Source organism: Argopecten irradians, chromosome 7 (assembly GCF_041381155.1).
Source record: "Argopecten irradians isolate NY chromosome 7, Ai_NY, whole genome shotgun sequence".
Lineage (NCBI taxonomy): Eukaryota > Metazoa > Mollusca > Bivalvia > Pectinida > Pectinidae > Argopecten > Argopecten irradians.
This window is the reverse complement of record NC_091140.1, coordinates 30,447,063-30,468,949: the sequence shown is the minus strand read 5'-3', so window position 1 is coordinate 30,468,949 and position 21,887 is coordinate 30,447,063. Positions and strand designations below refer to the sequence as shown.

Here is a 21,887-nt window from a genome sequence, read left to right as displayed (position 1 = left end):
CAAGAATTGTTAACGAACGGACGGAAGGACGGACCACGGACGAAAAGCGATTTGAACAGCCCACTATGTGATGATGGTGGGCTAATAAAACCTAGTCATATGTAACTACTAAATCCAACTAATCCAATTAAGAAGCTCCTATAAATCCTAAGTCCTCTCCAGAATCTATCCAATTCCCTCGAAAAGCTTCCTACGAATCCAGTCCCCAAAAGGCCTGCCTAAAAAAGCCTCCCTTCCAAGGCCGCAGCACTTTTTACACTCATTCGTGCATAATAACTATTTATTTTACTTTGTTTAACGGCTGTTGATTTAGTCCAAAAGTTTATAATTCGTGTTTTTTTTTTAAATATCTAACGGATGTCTGGCTGCCAAGTTCCCCTTAAGGGCCTATTTCACGAACAATGATAATTTGCCCATGAACATAAAACTAAATATACACTAGAAATTGTCATAGACAATTTGGCGGGCTTTTCACTATATTTAGTTTACAATACCGTCATTGCCAGGTAATTTAAGAACTAGGTAATGCATGGGTTTTGAAGTTGTAACCAATAAATGACCTTGACTTTTAGCCCCGAATAAAAATGTTTTAGTGAAGATCTGCATGAAGTTTGATCAGCCGAAGAGAAACTCTCATCTTAATCCAATTCATATTTCCAAATTCGTTCAAGCAAATGATAACGTGATCGAATGTGCCTTAACGTCATCTGACTTGCGGTGTTGTTAAGTACATATACCCCGGTATGTATGAAGACTCTTGTCATTTTGGTTATTGTTGAGTCATTTCGACTTGCTTACCAACATATGAACAAGCGTAATCACTTATAAAGAAATATACTGTTACATAGGTTTTTAGGGGGAGTTATCTTTCTCTTTGCGCAGATTAAGTTTGATCAGCCGAAGAGAACTCTCATCTTAATCCAATTCATATTTCCAAATTCGTTCGAGCAAATGATAACGAGATCGAATGCGCCTTAACGTCATCTGACTTGCGGTGTTGTTAAGTATATATACCCCGGTATGTATATTTAAACTCTGGACCCCTGTGACCTTGAACGTATGAAGACTCTTGTCATTTTGGTTATTGTTGAATCATTTAAAGATTTGAACATATATGACTCATGTGACCTTGAATATGGGTCAAGGTCATTCCTAATATCTGACTTCATAGCCCATCCCCTGGACATCTTATATATGAAACATGAAGATCCTAGACCTTACAGAACTTCAGGAGAAAAGTTTTCAAGTTTATTGTTAAAAAACAGGAACTTTAACATTTGACCCTTACCGAAAACCGGAAGTTGCCATTTTTTGTAATAACATGTAGAGAGAAAAAGTTTACGCTTAAATTGGTGAAAAGCCCTAATAATAAAAAACAGAACAAAAACAATAGGTCTTTTCACCAAATTGGTGAAAAGCCCTAATTATGAAGCAACATCAATTACTAGCCATTGAAATGCGTTTAAAATATTCAAAAGGTCCCATGGGCCAGTGCTATAGTTAAATTGACTGCCATATTGTACAAAATGTAGCTCTAAAGACTTTCCGACGGATACAGGGCAGTTTTCGTTTATTCGAAACAACCGGTTCGACCGTTGGTTTAAAGCCATTATTAAGTATAAAACCTGACGGACCTGCAGTTTTTATGGTGGCTGATTACGGCCATCTCGAGTTGTTGTGTTGTCGCCTTGTCGAGTTGTCGCCTTGTCGAGTTGTCGCGGTCTCACACTGCGACAACCCGAGATTTAACAGTTAAAATGTCGACTTGTCGCGTTTTCGAACCGCGACAAGTCGACAACACGACAAGACGACAAGTCGACAACACGACAAGTCGACATTTCAAGCACGCTATTTAGCGCGTACAGAATCTCGTGTTGTCGTGGTAAAATGTCGACTTGTCGTGTTGTCGAGTTATCGACTTGTCCTGTTGTCGCCTTGTCGACTTGTCGTGTTGTCGAGTTGTCGACTTGTCGCCTTCCTGTTACACATGCGCAAACAATGGATAACACTCGCCATATTGGATTGCTAATGAAAATAATTGTGTGCATGTGTTTGTAGCTAGATGAAGATATTTGATAGCAATTTCTTTACCGAGAGTTGTCAAAGTATTTTTCTCTGAACTATGAATTTCAATAATTTGTTTATTACGTGATAATCGTGTAATAATGGTCTGGTCACGCCGTCTGATTAGTACGCAGTCATTTTAAGGTCACTCGAACCGCTAAGGCCTAATAGTTCGAAGGCCCGTTAATCTGAAAATTAGAAAATATTGCAATTTTAATATGGTGGCATATTTCTGCCATCGAGTTGCCGACATCATATCGGAAGATGCCGACATAAACAGAAGAATAATTATGTAGAAAGTCGGTAACTCGGCGATTAATCGTGTTTATGCTCGGGTGTGACACCGACTTGTCAGTTATCGATGTCGACATCTAAACTTAAAGATGTCGCGATCGACATCTGGTCTTGAAAGTAGAATTCAAAGGCCACCCTTTCATAGGGCACTGTGTATATGCAGCAAGGCACCATACAGCAGAGTTCGACGTTGATTTTGTTAATTCAGAAAAGTTTTTATTTATTTGATTTCAAAATTAAAAATTGTGATCCTGCACATCCCCGCCATGCAGCTGTAGCCTGCGTATATGTACACATTGTAACTGTTAGTCCGAGCTGAGGAAGTTAGAGTGCAAAAGGACTCTGCTTTGTACAACGAATTTCCATCCTCTTGGCCATAATCATTTATTAATATATATAACCGTGGGTTGAAAATTCGTTTAAAAGCTGTGTGTGTGTGCTTTGTGGATTAGCATTCGTACCAAGTCTATGTGGTACATACCGTACTATACTATATTACAGTGATTTTTTCAAGATTTCATTTGTTTTTTTTGCAAATCACGAAAAATACCAGCCGTTACGTAATTTAAAAGCCAAAAAGGTCACAACACAGATACACAATACCCATTTGGAAACCAGCTTTACTTGTTAGCTTGCCCTGTCCATATATATACATAAATATTTACATCCCTCGATACACTTAAATAAAGGCACAACGATTTTTTGTTACGGTCTTAATGGCCAGATTCAATCTTTGGGCTACAAAACCTCCCGCGAGACGCGGTTTTAGCTACAAACTCGGGATTTATCTGCATCAATTTTTTGTAGTAAAAACGTAGTAAAAAAAAGTCACGTGCTTATACCTCATTCATGCCATTGGCCGGAATATACAATTGCATTATGGGTAACTAGTGATCACATGATTGTGTGTTTACTTCCAAATATGGTGATAGTTTGCTTGCCATTTCTTCGGAGAAATTGATTTATTTGAAAATATTTAGACTCCAAAATGTTATTAATATTGCATGCATATCATTTTGACTTGCACATATGTATTATTTTACTATAAAAAATGAACTGAAATGAGTTATAAAACTGTCATTTCCACGTTTTGTAAATAAATGATATAATGCGAATTGACCAATTCAATAGGTCTAAACGTCTAATCTAAGATCAGCGAAGATCGGCTACTCCCGGCTAAATTCGTAGAATTCTAAATTTATATTTATATATATTATTACCTGCTTTAGGGTTCAGAACATATACATATAACACAGAGAAAATAAGATCTTCTTCAAAAGGCCTAATTATGTATAAATACCAGGTCAGAGAAATCACTCTATTTGGAAGTAAACACACACTCATGTTATCACTAGTTACCCATAATACAATTCCATATTTATTTCGGCCAATGGCATGAATGAGGTATAATCACGTGACTTGTTTTACTACGTTTGAGTTTGACAACAGAGAACGCGTGTTTTGTGCCATTATTGGGAAAATCCCCCACGGATCGTGATTTCATTTACACCATTTGAAACAGAAGGCTTAGAGTAGACTTTGATTGTGAAACATTGATAAATTGAAGATTGCATGTTGTGCCATGGCAGATGTCAAAGTTCATGTATATATACTCGACAATTACTTGAAACATCATCTGATTCATTTGTGTTGAAATTATAATTGATGTTGACCAGGAAATGTACCAGGCTAAATTTGGTTGAACAATGCATGGGAAGTGAATTAATCTTAACTTTTCCACTTTGTGGAAAATCCTTCAAAACGGATTTATCTCCCTTGATTAAAATGACAAACCATGTGAATGCAGATCAAATATATTAATCAAATATGTGTATTAATTTAATTTGAAACATGTTTGTTTTGCTGAAAATTTGCAAAAAAATGATATCAATACAAAATATTCATGATTGTTATTTGATTGTTGTTGTTTGTACTTGCTGTAAAATGAGAAAAACCGTGTTGTGGAGAAGAAGTTTGTTAAAATTTGAATTGTTTACAAATGGATGAGAGTTGAGAATGAGCAGAAGGCAATAAGGATATATAAGTCTAACAGTCACCTAAATTCCGATATGCACAGTTATAAATAATGTTTTGCTTTTAAACAAACAAATAAATATGTCTCAGCCCTGTGACTTGGCACATAGGTCAAGATCATTGATTTGAACAAACTTTGTATCCCTTCATCCCAGCATGCTATGGCCCAATAACATGTCCATGTATGAGGTTCTTGGTTATTAAGAGGATTGTAAATTGTTTACCACAGACACTGGATAATGCCGGCCAAAAGACAATTGCAATAGGTCACTCAGGAGGAGATTACACACAACCACAACACAACCATAATACTTTATATACTTTTTCTCATAAATCATTACATATAATCCTTGTACACATCCATATCAATGGCGACGCTAACAGGAAATTAATGAATATGCAAAATGGCGTGCGAGCGTCGAAGAGTCGATATTTTGGTGTTTGGAGGTCCGGGGTCTCTCCCGGAAAAAAAATATTACGATTTAGAATGGCTGAGATAATTTTTACGATGTATTTTGATGATTTTGCGAACGCCGAATGCGCGAGATATTGGTGTTTTGAGGGTCCGGGGATCTCCCCCGGAAAAAAATACGATTTTGATGATTTTGCGAGCGCCGAATGCGCGAGACTTTGGTGTTCTGGGGGTCCGGGGGTCTCCCCCGCGAAAAATATTACGATTTGGAATGGCCAAGATGAGTTTTACGGTGTATTTTGAGGATTTTAATGCGTTCTTAACGTGGTAATTTTTCGATTTACATTTACCTGCATTTAGAAATTATAATTGTGAATGTCGTCATATCATTATGCAACCCTGCTCGATCTCAACATACGACTTCACACCATCAGCACATTGTTGTTTAACTAAAAAAAATGAATTGATTTAATTGTCTTGCTTAGACATATAAACAATTTAATATTTTAAGAAACATTTTTGAAATAGTAGAATCCCTTGATGGACATTTTTAGTCTAGTTCATGTGTATTGAATTTTTATTATTAAAGGTTTGAACATTACGTGCTTGAACTTTTAGGAAATGCGCCGCAAAGCGGCAAAATTTTCTAAAATGAAGTACAAAAAAATGTGCAGGAGGACCCTTTCCTTCCTACGCCCCTGCAGTTGCACATTTAAAAAGTTTAATGAACTTGGTACCCACTACTGACTGATGTAAATCATGCCAATTAAAGATGGATCTTTTCTCTATTTCTGTAATTTTTTACCTTTTTCTTTCCTGTTTTCTGTTTTATAACATGGGAAAACTAAAAATGAAGTCTATATAGCAGGAATAACAAAAAAACACATAGCCACCTGTCAGCCATGCATGTTTTTTTTTCTGATTGGTCACCAGAGTTCGGATACAGAATGAAACAAATACATACACTGTATATAAGCACCATATATTGGCCTATCAGGCCCATGAAATCAGCCAGTGATGATATCCATTTAACCTTTTAATATATGAAGAGTATTTGATTCCATTACATCTGTTTCCTATGAAAATTGAGCAAATAATGCTCATAAATGTGTTTCCCTATATAAACTATGGTAAAGACCCTATCCTCTGGGGAAAATTCCCGAGACCCCAGGGCCATGAAATTCACAATATTAGGTAGTGCCAGTGGGCCTTGAGACCTTTCAATTTATGAAGAAACAAAATGATACATTTTCGTACGGAACCTACCGAAGCATAATGAGTTAGGCCCTAGGTCCCAATTTACCAGGCGGGAAGCATAAGCCCGTGTTTCATAGTATATGTGTACATACATGTATGTATTAGATTCCCAAAAAGCTAAGTGGGCTATGCGGAAACTTATAACTATTTGTTTGGAAATAATATGGAAAATAAACTATGATATGATAGTATTGCTAACAATTTCAAATGGTGGAAATGAAACCACGATCCGCGGAGCGATTTCCCCCATAATGGTACAAAGCACGCGTTCTTTGTAGTAAAACGTAGTAAAACAAGTCACGTGATTATACCTCATTCATGCCATTGGCCGAAATAAATATGGAATTGTTTTAGTGGGTAACTAGTGATCACATGAGTGTGTGTTTACTTCCAAAATAGAGTGATTTCTCTGACCTGGTATTTATATATAATTTGGCCTTATTTTCTTTGTGTTATATGTATATGTTCTGAACCCTAAAGCAGGTAATAAAATATATAAATATAGATTTAGAATTCTACGAATTTAGCCGGGAGTAGCCGATCTTCGCTAATCCTAGATTAGACGGTTAGACCTATTGAATTGGTCAATTCGTATTATATCATTTATATATAAAACGTGGAAATGTCAGTTTTATAACTCATTCAGTTCATTATTTTTAGTAAAACAGTGCATATGTACAAGTCAAAATGTTATGCATGCAATATTAAAGACATTTTGGAGTCTAAATATTTTCAAATAACTCAATTTCTCCGAAGAAATGGCAAGCAATCTATCACCATATTTGGAATTAAACACAAAATCACGTGATCACTAGTTACCCATAACACAATTGTATATTCCGGCCAATGGCAAGAATGAGGTATAAGCACGTGACTTTTTTTTTACTACGTTTGACTACAAAGAACGCATGTTTTTACTACGAAAAATAGATGCAGATGTATCGCGAGTTGGGAGTTTAAAACCGCGTCCCTGGAGGATTTTTAGCCCAAAGGTTGAATCTGACCATTAAGACCGTAACAAAAATTCGTTGTGCCTTTATATAAGTGCATCGAGGGATGTAAATATTTATGTATATATACATTTTATTGTATATGGACAGGCCAAGCTAACAAGTATAGCTGGTTTCCCAATGTGTATTGTGTACCTGTACTGTGACCTTTATGGCTTTAAAATTACGTAACTGGTATTTTTCGGGATTCACAAGAAAATACAACATAAAAAAAATCTTTTTTTTATTTCATTTTTTCATTTTTTTTTTTCATTCATTCTTTTAATATAGTATATTACGGTATGTACTACATGGACTCGGTACGAATGCCAATCAACAAAACACACACACAGCTTTGAAACGAATTTTCAACCCACGGTTATATATATTAATAATTCGCTGTACACTTCCTTGGCTCGGGCTAACAACTACGTACACGCAGACTACAGTTTCATGGCCGGGATGTGCTGGATCACATTTTTTTTTTTTTTTTGAAATCAAATAAATAAAAACTTGAATTAACAAAATCAACGTCGATCTCTGCTGTATGGCTTTTGTATGGTGGCATATTTCTGCCATCGAGTTAGTTTAGGTCGACTTAGGGTAACTCAACTTTGACCAGATAGTTATGTCGGCAAGTCGAGTTATAAGATGACTTTTTGATATAGTTACGTTGACCAGTCGAGTTATAACATGGCTTGTTGAGATATATAAGTCCACATATTCATATTGGAAAGTCGAGTTACACTATCGCGACTGACTATCGTGGATCTCGTCGTAATAAGGTAAATCAATTTTCCAGGATGTATGATGTAAGTCGACTTGCCGACATAAATATCTCAGCAAGTCATGATATAACTCGACAGGTCGACATAATTATCTCGGCAAAGTTACGTTACATAACTCGACCTAAAATAACACAATGGCAGAAATATGCCACCATACTTTTGCTGCATATACACAGTGGTCTATGAAAGGGTGGCCTTTGATTTCCACATTCAAGACCAGATGTCGACATCTTTTAGTTTAGATGTCGACATCAATAACTGACAAGTCGGTGTCACACCCGAGCATAAACACATTAATCGCCGAGTTACCGACTGTCTACATAAATAGCTTGGAATCATTATGTGGGCATGTACATGTGGTAAGTCGACATATTCTTCTGTTTATGTCGACATCTTCCGATATGATGTCGACTTAATGCCTTAACGATGTCGACATTATTAAGTCGTAAGTCGGCAAATCGATGGCAGACATATGCCACCATAATATATGGTACAAGTGTCATAGAGAAATTTGAGATGTTCTTTGTTGTTATATAATTGTATATTTTACCTATAGATGTGTTGATCAGTTTAAAATCTACCCTAAGGCATTGTGGTCTTATTTTTGTGGAGTGACCACCAATTACATATAGTATTCACATGTCAAAGTGTTTATAATCTTCCTTGGGGCAATGGTGCCATTGATAAGCTTAAGTAGATATATTTCATATCAAACTGTCGATATATTGTCTAGTCGTTGTGATAATATCTTTATGCTATTAATCTTGATTACATCCGGGTTTACCTATTGGACAATGGTCATTTTATTATAAAAACCCATGTCTGATTTATGAACATCAGTTGGATTTCCAACCTTCAAGACGGTCACTACGGATATATTTCTTGGATTACCAGATAGTGAACTGTGAGTGAACATTATTCGAATTCGGAACTTTTATAAGGTGGATCGCCATCTACGGACAATTAATTCGGTGTCTACATATTGGATTACCAATACGAGTGAACTTTCATTTTATTTCTATGTAATGTGCCACATATGTTTGATATATGAGAAAGAAATACAATACAAGAGAAAAGCAAATTCCACTTGAATTCTTCGTTTTGTGTCCTGCAATATATATCATTACCAGCGGTCCGAACCGAACCTGACAATAACACACACATTTCTTTATTAAACAAGCACTGACTTCAGTTTCCTATATTCAAAGATAGTGGCTATTTCATATGATTTGCGCATGTGTAACAGGAAGGCGACAAGTCGACAAACTCGACAACATGACAAGTCGACAACACGACAAGCCTAGAGCTAGTACTATACATGTATACAGCATATATACGTACATGTATACGTTAGATCTACAACTTGAGTTTTTCGAGTAAATGGTTATTCTAGCTTTATGATGTAGATATTTTCAGTTTCAAAACATTTACACCACTTCAAAAATTCAAACAAGCATATATTTAACTTTAGATTAGATAATCAGTCCAATTTGATAGCGATATCAAAATGATGTTCGGATCAGTTTGGACTCAGATTTAGATAGCATGTGATGTAAATTTCAGTGTAATAAAAAAGTATAATGTAACACTATCTTTTTACGAGTAAAATCCCAAAATTTAGCATGAATATATCTAGGATCCGTGATTTTATTTCATTCAAACCTCTGCTATAACGATGCAAACACGGCACATTTTTTGAGAAAAATAAAATGTGGACGGTTATCAGTTATGTGATATTGGAGTTACAGTACCGAACTTATACCGAAAATACTATGTATATCTATATTGTTGCCTTTGAAATTTTATCCATAACGTTTACTAAAAAGCAGAAATACATCAATGTTATTTCTGATATATGTTCCTATATTACAGTTTAAGTGTAGATTTAAATTCATTATTTCAAAATTATACTAAATCCTATAAAAAACTATATTCATTGTCGACCGTTTTGTATATCATACCGAGATTTATAGTATGATATATGAACATTTATCGTATAATCCAAAAAGTAACCACATACAGTGTTCAAATGAAAATTGAAATTATTCGTATACAGTCATTAAAAATAGATATAATATCTTGTACCTTTTTTAAAATATACTAAGTGATATTTAAATAAGTATATTTAGTGTGATAATGTTGTAACCCTTCTTGTATGAATATACATGTAGTATATTAAGATTCGAAACGGTGAAAATACATTCTTAGAATTTTTACTAATACCTTAGAAATTACTGGAGATTGCTATATGCCACGATTCCGTAATTACAGTCTAGACTGGAATAATTTTTAAGGTTAAACCTTTAGTTGAACTAGTTCTTAGAACCATTTTTGTTTCTGAATAAGTCACCTTCCATTTTTGTTTTACCTGCGTACGACATATATATATGTGTATGTAATATGTAATCCTAGGTATGATCAGGTATATTTTATTTCCATTTGCTTTTACATCATCATTTTAAAAATGTAGGTGACAATAAAAAAAACCTAGAGCATAGATGTACGAGGTTTCCATAATTCAAATCACAATCCAATTAACGGATGTCCTAACCTGATTGACAGTAAGACAATAGCAAATACTCGATATAGTCCACCGAATAGCAAATTGCCCGCGGTCAGGTAATTACAGGTGAGTTCGATGAATGGCGTTGTGTACAGGTAAATAACATCCTGGTCAAGGTATTACATAACCATCAAACCAAAGGCATGGCTAATTATATATCTATAATGTCGGTGTATCTACTCGTATATCGATTAAAAATTGAAAGCGACCGCACGGTCTGAAAAAATTGTTTGTTTTGCTTAATATCTCAATATTTACATCTTTTATAATATCAAAAGTAAATTCTTTCTACCAAAACGTTTTACGGTATTGTAATAAATGTATCTCGATTTATTCGGTTAGCAACACACAACACAATGTTTATAATGATAAATCATCGGTGTGTACGTACGTCAGGCATCATATCCTTGATGCTTCAAGGATTTCTTCAATTGTTACGTAAAATTTCATTCTACAGTCACAAACTTGGCAATTCACAATGTATCAAAGATACAGACTACAGGAAAATATTATTTAATTAAAGCGTATTCGTTGCTGAACTCCTCGACAAAAAATCTGAAACTTTTATTTCTGTGTGGATTTTCTTTCATAATTACACGAAGATACCTGCTAATAGAGCATAAATTAGAGTACTGAAACATCGAATTTCACTCTTTTAGTTATTTATATTCGAGACAAAGTTATTGTACGATTAACTTCACTCAAAAGTAATCATAAAAAAATCTTTGATCGGCTTTTCCTGTGACCGTCGATGTAAGTGATAGCACATCAGTTAAAGTACAGCTATAAGCAACGGACTATATTGTGACGTCACACGGTTTAGGGCTAGAAAATATGCATAATCGGGCGGTCAGAAAATTTGACCTCGATATCGGCGGTTTACAGGTTATTTCGGTCGCGCGCGGCACGGAGAGGTTTCTTCACGGTCTAATAAAGCCATTTCCAGCATAAACTGAAATTATCATTTTTGACTGCACAAATCCTTTAAGGACATGTGTATTGTCCGGACTTTCAAATCTTTTATTTCTGAGTCAGAAACTAGCCTACCACCTGTGATTCGTTCTATCAAAGTTGCTCAGTAATGGTGTATGAAAGGTTTTTTTTCTTTATCCAAAACGGTATAAAAATCATGTCGTCAAACTACAATATGTATTATTTTCTCAAGAGTATTATTAACTATAATGTTATGACCCCATACTTGTAGGTAAATTATAAAGATAGAAAATGACAAAAGTCTTAGTCGGTTTTCATTGCTCTTTGCATATAATGAAAGACCGACAGTATGTCTCCAATTTAGTTCTATTTTAATCATTAAAGAGATAGATGACAATCTGATTAAAATACAGATCCTTATTATCACTACGTTTGATAAGAGATGACACACACAGACGTCCACATTACATAATCGGTCGTTTATACACGTACATACGTTATGAAAAGTTGATTACCTAGGCAAAAAATATGTCTATTTATAGTTACCAGACCGACCCTATTTTTTACCCCCGTCCCTATCTTTTTTTCCCACTTTTCTACGAAAAAATATTAAAAAGTCGGAATTTCGATCTAAGACTCCGGTTCCGGCCATCATTTTAGAGTGAAAAACACTAAAAAAAAAATAAAAATAAAAAAAATCCTCCCGACCGACCAACCGTTTTTTTTTTTTTTTTTTTTGCTGATGTAACCCTAAACAAACATTTTTTCTTGCCTTAGTTGTACATGTAGTTATTACGTTAGTTCAACGGCGTCTAAAGGAGTCTGCCTATTTCTAGGTTTTGTCTTCCCTATTGTCCATCGTCCTCGATACTCCAGGGGTGCCGATCACTTACGATCTCTACACCCCTGGACTATCTCGTAGTAAAACTGGAGGCAACAGAACAGGTAATTTGGTCCTTTGATGTACACCAAAAGAGCCGTATAACGGTACACTGTGACTCTGTGGCTTTGAAGTTGGGCATCGCTCTCTCTGTAGTCTTCAAAGGTAATCTTTGCAGGTCTGTGATTGGTTCAGATCGTTTCACCTGAGCTGCCTTCAGTTTTACTATGAGATAGTCCAGGGATGTAGAGATCGTAGGTGATCAGAACCTCTGGTGTATCGAGGATGATTGTACATATATATGAGGAGAAACGTTAACATATGCATGCATTTTCATGTACAAACGTGCATATGTAGGTCATATATACAAATGCACGTACACAGGCTGCGGTTTATAAAGGCGACTTGTATATTTTACATCAGAATTTCTTTTTTCAGCAGGGTATATTTCTTTTTATATCATTTTATCACATCACGCAAACGATTTTTTTCATAACATTTGTACATTTTATTATTACCCATTTTTTGGCCTCTGGACGAAGCGTGACATCTACTTCACAGTCGTATCATTTGAGGATTATCAATGTGTTTACCACATAGATACATCTGTACATTTAAATTGTTTGATTTGAGTATTATTGAACATATTGCCTGTTACAATGCACGAGCACATGTTAGTATTTTTAAATTCTAAATTTCGAGCACGTGCGCTAGAATTTGGTTAATGATAAGGCTTGTGTGCATGCATTGACAAAGTGCTTTCAAATGTTTCACCTTGAGTTATTATTATTATTACAGCATTTAACGATGATATAGATTATTCTGTATTTGCATATTCCAGAGTTATCTGTCCTTGCAGGTAGATATTGATTGTGAAACCATGTCTTTACGAGCCAAACATCATAATTTTCGGAGCCACCAAATAATTATAATGACATCACAATAAACACCTAGGGTAGAATGTGTTGAATTTGGACATTATAAACTTTTTCAATGATCCCTGGTCATCATTCGCGTTATTTATGTGGCTTACCTTAAACAAGTCGTAGATCATTCACTTAATTTAACATCTAATATCGAAAGAATAATACATTGTAATATAAAAGTTGTTTAACATGCAACCATTGAAATCATTTAATTTATCTTTCAATATCTATGTTTCCTGACGCCTCTCCTTGCTTCCATCTCCTTCTGATGCAGTCATTCGTTGCATACCATAATTCATGATCAAGGAGTGCAAGTATTGCTCCCCCTGAGACACAGCGGACTGCTACAAACCTTGGGTGATATACAGTGTCTTATTTTGTTGGAAGCCGAAATCAAAATATATGCAACAAAAAAAAGTTTAATAATTTTTATTATTAAAACTCAATCATTAAAACAAAATAAGCACCAATTCCACTGGTTCCCATATCATAAAACAGTCCCATGTAACTCTACAACTATCAAAAATATTGACTAAGCCACTTAAAAATAACGTGATGAAAAATACTATGAAAATTTATATCAATCAGTTTAAGATTGTTTTATGATCATTGAACCAGAGTATTAAAATTTGAATGGGATTTATTTCAGTATTTTTTTTATGTGGCAATTATCTATATAAGAAACGACAACAAGAAATCCATTATCCGCATTGAATATTTTTTCTCTTTTATAATATAAAGACAACAAATGTCTAATGGTAATAACAGGCCCCTCCAGCACTTCATTCCAATGGACTAAAATGAATGATCAATGGTTTACAAAATGTTATTTGTCAAAAGTCTTTCATTATGTAATCAATGCACTTAAAAAATAAATGTTTTATTAGCAGTCACGACACTATAAATGCTATTACACTTATTCCATGTTCAACTCTGATGAATTAGAGATGATATTGTATGATGACATTCCATGACTATTTGACCTTGGAAGCATCATTTTTGACCTTGGACAAAATGTTGAAGTGAGTCAACAGTCCCCAATGATCACTTGGAAACTTTCCACACTTCGCAACACGTTCAAGTCCAACAAGTTCAAAATAAACGGGCTCAACAGTAGGTGGCTTTGCTCCTCTGATGTACAGCCTATCAAATCGCAACTTCGGCTTAAATTTTCCAGGAAAAACTTTGTTGTCATTGCGAGACATGTCCCATGTATAAGCTGCCTCCGGCCTTTGGCCAGTCATTTCCCAGATGTCTTGGATACCCCGCGGGACACCCCCTATATTGGCAACCTGAAAAAAAAATATGCAAAAATTAAAGCACTCAAACTCACATGTCATCAAATATTAGTCATGTTTTTCAGGCAGTACTTCGAGAAATTTTACAGATTAACTGGATTTTTAATTTAGGCAAAAGAATGAATTGAAATATATATGAGAAATTCTTAAAGATGCTCCATCAACGACAGAGCATAAATGATATTCATCATTTGAACAAATCGTGTATATATATATGCCTAATTAACACAAAACATAACATTAAAGTATATGAATAGTTTGTTTTGCCTTTGGAACTTCATTCCATATTATTATTTTTCATATTTTGAATTAGGAGTTCAAACATTAATGGTGTAAAGTAAGTTACTTTTGAAACTGAAGAAAAATACTAAATCGTCTGCTCCTGTTTTTATCAAAAATGAAAGGTACACAACAGCAAAAGGCACAATTATAGCACTAGCCAGGCTGAAACATAGAAATTCTCAAGGAGTTATAGCCCACCCAGAAATGAAAGGAAACTGTAGTTTGGTGTTTTTGACAAGTTTCTATGGAAACAGGAAAAATTCACTGGGGACAATTTATGTTTGTTCAATGTACAACAGTCATATGATCTATTTATGCTGATTTTGTTTCATGATTTCATAACTGTAATCATGTTCTCAACTCAGCTAGGGTCTGTGTTCTCTGTCTTGAAATAACATTGGACTAGATATATATGATACAATGATCCTATTGTATGTTAGACACTAATGTGCATCAAAGATATGGCCATCAATCTGTTCTCTGATTCTTGTTAAACCTAAGCTAAATGCCTACAATGGAACCTAGAAAGAATTGATGTGCAGGTTTTTAAGGCAGTAGGTTTTAAAGTTGTATGTGCCGTAACTGAGCAAAACTTTTGACATGTTTTTTTCTGTTGAGTAATGTATTGAAACCCTTGGGTATTGATGAATCAAGTTGTGAAAATCATTCAAATTCTGAGCATACAGAAATGTATGATGCTTTATAGACACTGTCACAACACAGATTTTATGTATGTTTAGATGAAATTATTTCTGAATAAGTCACTTTATAATTACTCAATCAAATATCATTGTTAAAATGTAAAATGCAATGGACCACAACTTGGCTTCCTCGTTTGACAGCTTGCATTCATTTTATTGCACAGTACTACTGCCAACATTCATTTTGAACTCTTAATTGACTTTGTAAAATTAAAACCTATGCATGGTAAGTGTGTTGTAATTCTAAATTCTCAAAACATAAATTTTTTGGTGGTGAATAACATATTGAAAGTTCTTCTTGATTGGAGAGTATGAAAATTATGGCACATAAATTATACATATTTAACTTAAATTTTAATTATAATAATGGTGCTAAAATTGTTGTACTAACTTCTTTATCACGTAAATTGAGATCCCCTCCAAAGATGACGGTGGATGACTCTGAAGATTTCTCCATCACACGGAATGCCTTCTGTAGCTGAGCTACACGCTCTTTGGAATGGTCTTTTGTGCTTTCTAAATGCGAGGTCAACAACACAAAATTCTCCGCCTTTATCTTGCACTGCAATGAAATAGAATATTAAATAATGCAAAATGGACTAAAACATGAGGCCGGAGGGCCTTAATGGTCACTTGAGTTCTGATACAGCTATCAAATCATTGTAAAAGGAAAACCATGCTACAAGAGATCCCAGAAAAATCTTGGCCCCGGGCCCACAATAGAATGATCTATGTCTATCAATTGACAATCTTATAATTGTCTCTACTTTTAAAACTCTAACAAATTCAAGATGGCAACAAGTCGTCAATACTGTAGTCGAATTGGTCCCAAGGGGAACCTACATGTGAAATTTTAGAAAGATCCCTTCAGCACTTTCTGAAAAACAGAGCTAACAAACATCAATTATCAAAGTCTAAGATGCCTGCCTGGTGGCCACCTTGTTGAACAATCCGTCCCAAAATGCAAAATCCTCAACTAAGGCCCTAGAGAAACCTACAATTTTAAATAGATATCTTTCTGAGATTTAGCTAAAAAAGAAATATCAACTGACGGATTGACAATGCGATTTGAATAGCACATCATCTATTGATGGTTGGTTAAAAATACCACAGAATAAATGCTTTGCTAGGCCCGAACACTGTGACCTACTTCTTCATTTTTCCATCTGTTTTCTGAACTAAAATTTACAAATCCATGATTTGCAGGCAAAACCTGCAAATATATCATGTTTACTCTTAATATTTAAATTAATTTGGGCTCAAAAATTGAAAACATCACTTTTCATCCTTTGACCTTTGACCGCTGAAATTACCATGAGCCCAGGAAAAATTTAATGTTCTGATCATAGCATACAATATACAGTGGACCCGCGATAATCCGGACGCCGGTAGTCCGGAAAACTCACAATCCGAACGGAAATGTCAGGGAACGGATTGTACAGCTGACCCTATTAGGTATCTACATGTATATGTAATATATTTTGCTTATCACTATATGGCTTTAAAACCATATACATTGTACTTATCCTTGATGCGTAATTTAAAAAAAAACTGCACAACTGATACCCCACCTTTGCAAATAATACAGAAATAAAAACTTACCTGTAAAAGCAGAAGATTTCGCATCATCATTGTGTTAGGGAAAGGTAATGTTTGGTGATGTATGATCTCCACCTGTCCAATCTTAATTAATATACAGGTGAAATATTCTCTTTCTCCTCCAGGTATTATTTGGTAGGTAGGACAGCTGGACTCAATAATCGCTTGTGTCGCAACTGTCACCTCTTGTAGAAAAACAGTGTGAGGGTTCTCTCTGATACAAAATGAGCATATTATATGGATCACAAACTTATTATCCAAGAAAGTACCTTAATCATGTACTGTATTGACCTAATACGTACCAAGGGTATTTAAATTTAAATAATTCACCAGAGATTGTTGCAGAGTAGAACCATTAATCAAATTACAAAAGCAATCAAAGTTTCAGTCTGCATTTAATTTGATGTAAGACTGAACTCTCAAAATGGCATAGGGGTGGCTATCCGGACAAGGGCGCTTACAAATGTAATTTGGTAGCTTTTTTATAAAGTTTCCATGGTTACAATGGCAAAATATCGAAAATGCAGTATACGGTACAAATGATAAGTAAAATAATTATACTAGTAAATACAATCATCAACTTGGTGACCAAGAATGTCTAAAACAACGATGAGACAACGAAGGCATGACGAAGGCATGGCAATTACATATCATTTTATATGGAATATTACAATAAACATACCAATAGAGAAGGTTCTAGTAGTTGTAAATTAAGACCTATTCTCTTTCATTCTCATTTCAGTCAGGGTAATTTATACAAGAATGTGCCAGACTTACATTTTTTGTATAATCAAGAGATGGTGTAAAGTGCAAACCAATAGGAAACCTTGAAAACAACTGAACACTTAAACTTATTTGAACACACTCTGTAGTAAAGCATTATGTACACACTTGTTAATGAGTTCACACACTGCTTTGGTCCGTCGCTGGATCGCGACTTCATCCAGCCCGTCTATGTTCCAGGAGAGAAGTCGAATTCTGTGAGGCTCAGGGTCCATTTCTTCTCCTCTGTAATTTACAAAATGATCTGTAGTTTATAAAATGTAAGAGGTTTCAAACTTTGAATACGTGATCAACACTGCTCAACTTCTGGTGGCCCTATCAATTTCATCCTTGAAATCTCTTACATTTAATCAGTCATCATGTCTCACATGGAGCTCATATTGCAAGATATAAATATAAACAGTGAACATATCTTAATATATCTATATCCACAGTTCTTCATATATAATTAAGAGATGCCCATTAACAAATTAAATTGGTGTTCTATTGATATCATCTTCCAATCAGTCAAGCTAACCAGCCATTAAATGTTGTACTTCATTTTCAAGTGCAGGTAACATTACCTATGTATTATCAGTGGTCTGTTTCCCGGAATGCCTACATTTTAAAAACATAACCTGGCATGTATAGTCTGTATCATAAATGGTAACTTTACCTGTGTCTGATCTACCTGGATTTTTCACCTGGACATATCAAAGATACATGGGTAACAGATATATCTGTTGTAGCGGGCAACAGGGGAAGAGAATTAGTTTTCAGTTTTCACAGCCAAAGTCACGTACGTTAAACAAATGCAATAAATACTTAATAGCCACTGAGGAGTTGGTGAAATTATATTTAGACAAAAACATGCACTTAATAACATAAACACAATTATGTTTTGAGTAGTTCTAACAAAAAATTCTTAACTACACTGGCAAGGGCCAGGGTTCGGCATACAAGACGTTCGACCACAAAGTGTAATGGTTGACAGCAAGCGAGTTTGAATATTTCACATACATTTCTCCGGAATATCACAGTAAAACCAACTAATCTAATTTCCATTAAAACTGATTTTTTTTCCAAATTATGCAAATTTTAATGTACTCTTAGACTGAATTGTCCTATAACGAACCACCCAACTACCTATAATCATCATTTACTTTTCATTAATTTCAAACAGTAAATTCACTCTTTTGTGACAACATTCACATTAACTATAATATCAATCAGTTGTTATTAGAATTGTACATTATAGGCATATATGGTAAATGTTCCAAGTAATTATTTGGTTCATTTCTCAAAGTCAAACCTTCCTAAACCAGTCGAAATTCTATGTACCAACTATGATTTGTTTAGGGAAGTTCCACTGTGCCTGTATGTAGATAGAGTATCAGCACTCAATACAGATATAGTATTGTTACTCATTTTACAAAAGACTGGTACATATTATACCCGTTTTAAAAAGTATCAATACTCTTATTGATACCTGAAAAAGATTTTTTAAGGAAATCCACTTGTAAATAGAGTCTAAATGAAGGAGACAGGCAGTAAGAACAAGATCTTCAAAAGTCTTGTAGTTCTTTTTTTAATGAAAATTAACTTTTTTAATCCCAACAGGTAGAAAAGTTAATGTACGGTGTACGGCGCAATCGACGCCGGACGAAAACACTTTGTGGGAGACGTCAGGATCATATGCAAGTCATCCCTGACCCAAGAAGTTTGAGTTTCAAGATGGCGCTGTGGCAATGACCTAAAAGTAAAACTATTTGTAGCATGTTTTAAAAACTAGAACTTGCAAAAGTTCGGTGTCAAAAGAAACATCAGTATTAAAATTCATCGTTAAACTACTTGTGTATTGTTTCATTATAGCATTATGGCAATCGTATCGTATAGTTTCATTCTTACCGGTATTCAACCATAATGCAGACATTCATAATTGTTCTAAAATGTTATTTTAATGCTTTGATACCTCGACATCTTAAGCGATTCACTATGCTCCTCATCATCTTCTTGCTTTCTCTTTGACCCTTTACTTTCTTGCTCACCTTGTGCTTCATAAAATTTGTTGAGAGCTCTCTGAAGTAAACAAATATATAGCATGATAATTGTGGGAATGTGTCTCACATCATAAACATGTTATTTATTGTTTCAGTGCTAGAACCATAATTCCTGTACATGTACATGCTTTTAATTTATGGTACCATCTGTTTGATACGACACCTGTAGGGTTTTGGGTTTTATTAGTTTAAAGTCCTATGTCCAGGGTCATATAAGGATGTGCCAGGTTTTGTGGTGGAGGAAAGCTGGAATACATGGAGGAAAACCACTGACCAGTGGTCAGTACCTGGCTAGTGGCTACTGCCCCACATGGGATTCAAACTCATGACCCAGACGTGTAAGGCTTGTGGTAGTATCTTGAGACATCTTGACCCCTCTGCCACTGCAGCCCCTGCCCCAGTGACACATGTAGGGAACTTGTGTATTCATCGTCTATCATTGGTACACAGGGTATAGCTACAATTGAACTGACAGCTCTAAAATACAGCATAACAGGGGATTGTTTTAACTATATAGCTCAGTTATGCAGGCTCTATCCTGGTGCTGTCGTTAGTACAGAAAACATTACAATTAATTTAATTGTAACTTGAGGCCTATATAGGGCTTTTATGGTCATCTGAAAATTATTTGAATTATTTAAACAGCCTATTTGAACACAGGAGTTTCAAAAGGTCATTTCATTTGAAAAAAACCTTGCATGTTTGGTACATCCTTTATCCCAAGCATGCTGACTTACTATCAGGTAGTAATCACTATTAGTTATTGACAAGGAAAAATTATAGATTTTAAGACTATTTAAAGACCTAAAAAACACTGGCCTTTTGGTTATCGATATATTTTGAAAAGTTTCTAACTTGGACGGCCTCTAGATAGGGCTTTAATGGTCATCTGAAAATTATTTGAATTTATTTAAACATTTCAGCCTGTTTGACTCCTGTGTCCTTAAATGAAGGTTAAGGTCATTCATTTGAACAAACTTGCATTTTGGTAACCCTTTATCCCATCATGCTACTTACTATCAGGTCAGTAGTCCTATTAGTTATTGACAAGAAGTAATTTAGATTTTAAGACTATTTGACCCCTGTGACCTAAAATGAAGGTCAAATTCATTCATTTGACCAAAGCTGGAAGCCTTTCATTCCAGCATGCTACTGGCCAAATATGAGTACTCTGGGCCTTTTGGTTATCGATAAGAAGTCATGCATTTAAATGAAAAGTTTATGGACGATGGACGCACAGGGCCTCGTTACTAATGATGATATATATAAGATTGGTCACGTCTATTTACATAAATAGACGTGACCTATCTTATATATATCATCATTAGTAACGAGGCCCTGTGATGGACGGGTCAGATCGATGATATATTATTAACAAAACGTCAAACTCCTGTGATTAAACCAAAGAAGGATGCTCCGTCAGCTTTAACACTACAAACCATACCGACCCGCTCCATTTCCAGAAACTACAAATGTTGTGCAGATTAATTACATACTTTTATAATGGTATTTACAGTCAAAGGAGTCAAGGACTATATTTAAATGTCTAGACATGTGCCTTATTTTCATAAATTGTACAAATCTACTGTGGAGAGACACCTTAGTACATACATCAACGTCCCATTGTAAGTCCTGCAGATAGAACATGGCGAGTGCTGTATCTGTCCCAGTTACTTCTGCAAACATTTGACATCGTGATTCGCACTCGGCACCACTTGGAAGTGAACTGTCATCTTTATTGTCCTCCTCTGAGTCGCTCATTTCGCTTCGCGTTCGCGCGTACTGTCAACGGATATTGGTTTCAAGTTCTAACAAATGACACGGAAAATGGAAATGACAATTTCCGGATTGCATCGTGTGTCAGACAAGATATTGAAGTTGTTATTAGTTTTTGCGGGATAATCTACTTTTTTAAAATCGTTCAACATACAATGTATCTACAAATCATGCATCCATATTCACACGAGTGTTTACAGTTATCAGAGTGAATATTACATTAAATCACAGATTTGAATAGTATAATAAAAATGATAGAATATTTTGAT

The 21,887-nt window shown here is 35.0% G+C and overlaps 1 protein-coding gene across 1 annotated transcript; it reads right to left on the bottom strand.

Moving 5' to 3' along the window:
* Positions 1-13,554: 13,554 nt before the first annotated feature.
* LOC138328116 (tyrosyl-DNA phosphodiesterase 2-like) lies at positions 13,555-21,703 on the bottom strand. Its single transcript, XM_069274750.1, has 6 exons — positions 21,454-21,703; positions 19,755-19,861; positions 17,912-18,028; positions 17,024-17,234; positions 15,813-15,983; positions 13,555-14,432 (listed from the first exon to the last, which is right to left on the bottom strand). The coding sequence occupies exons 1-6, from the start codon at positions 21,601-21,603 to the stop codon at positions 14,115-14,117; spliced, it is 1,074 nt and encodes a 357-aa protein (XP_069130851.1). The 5' UTR covers positions 21,604-21,703; the 3' UTR covers positions 13,555-14,114.
* Positions 21,704-21,887: the final 184 nt, after the last annotated feature.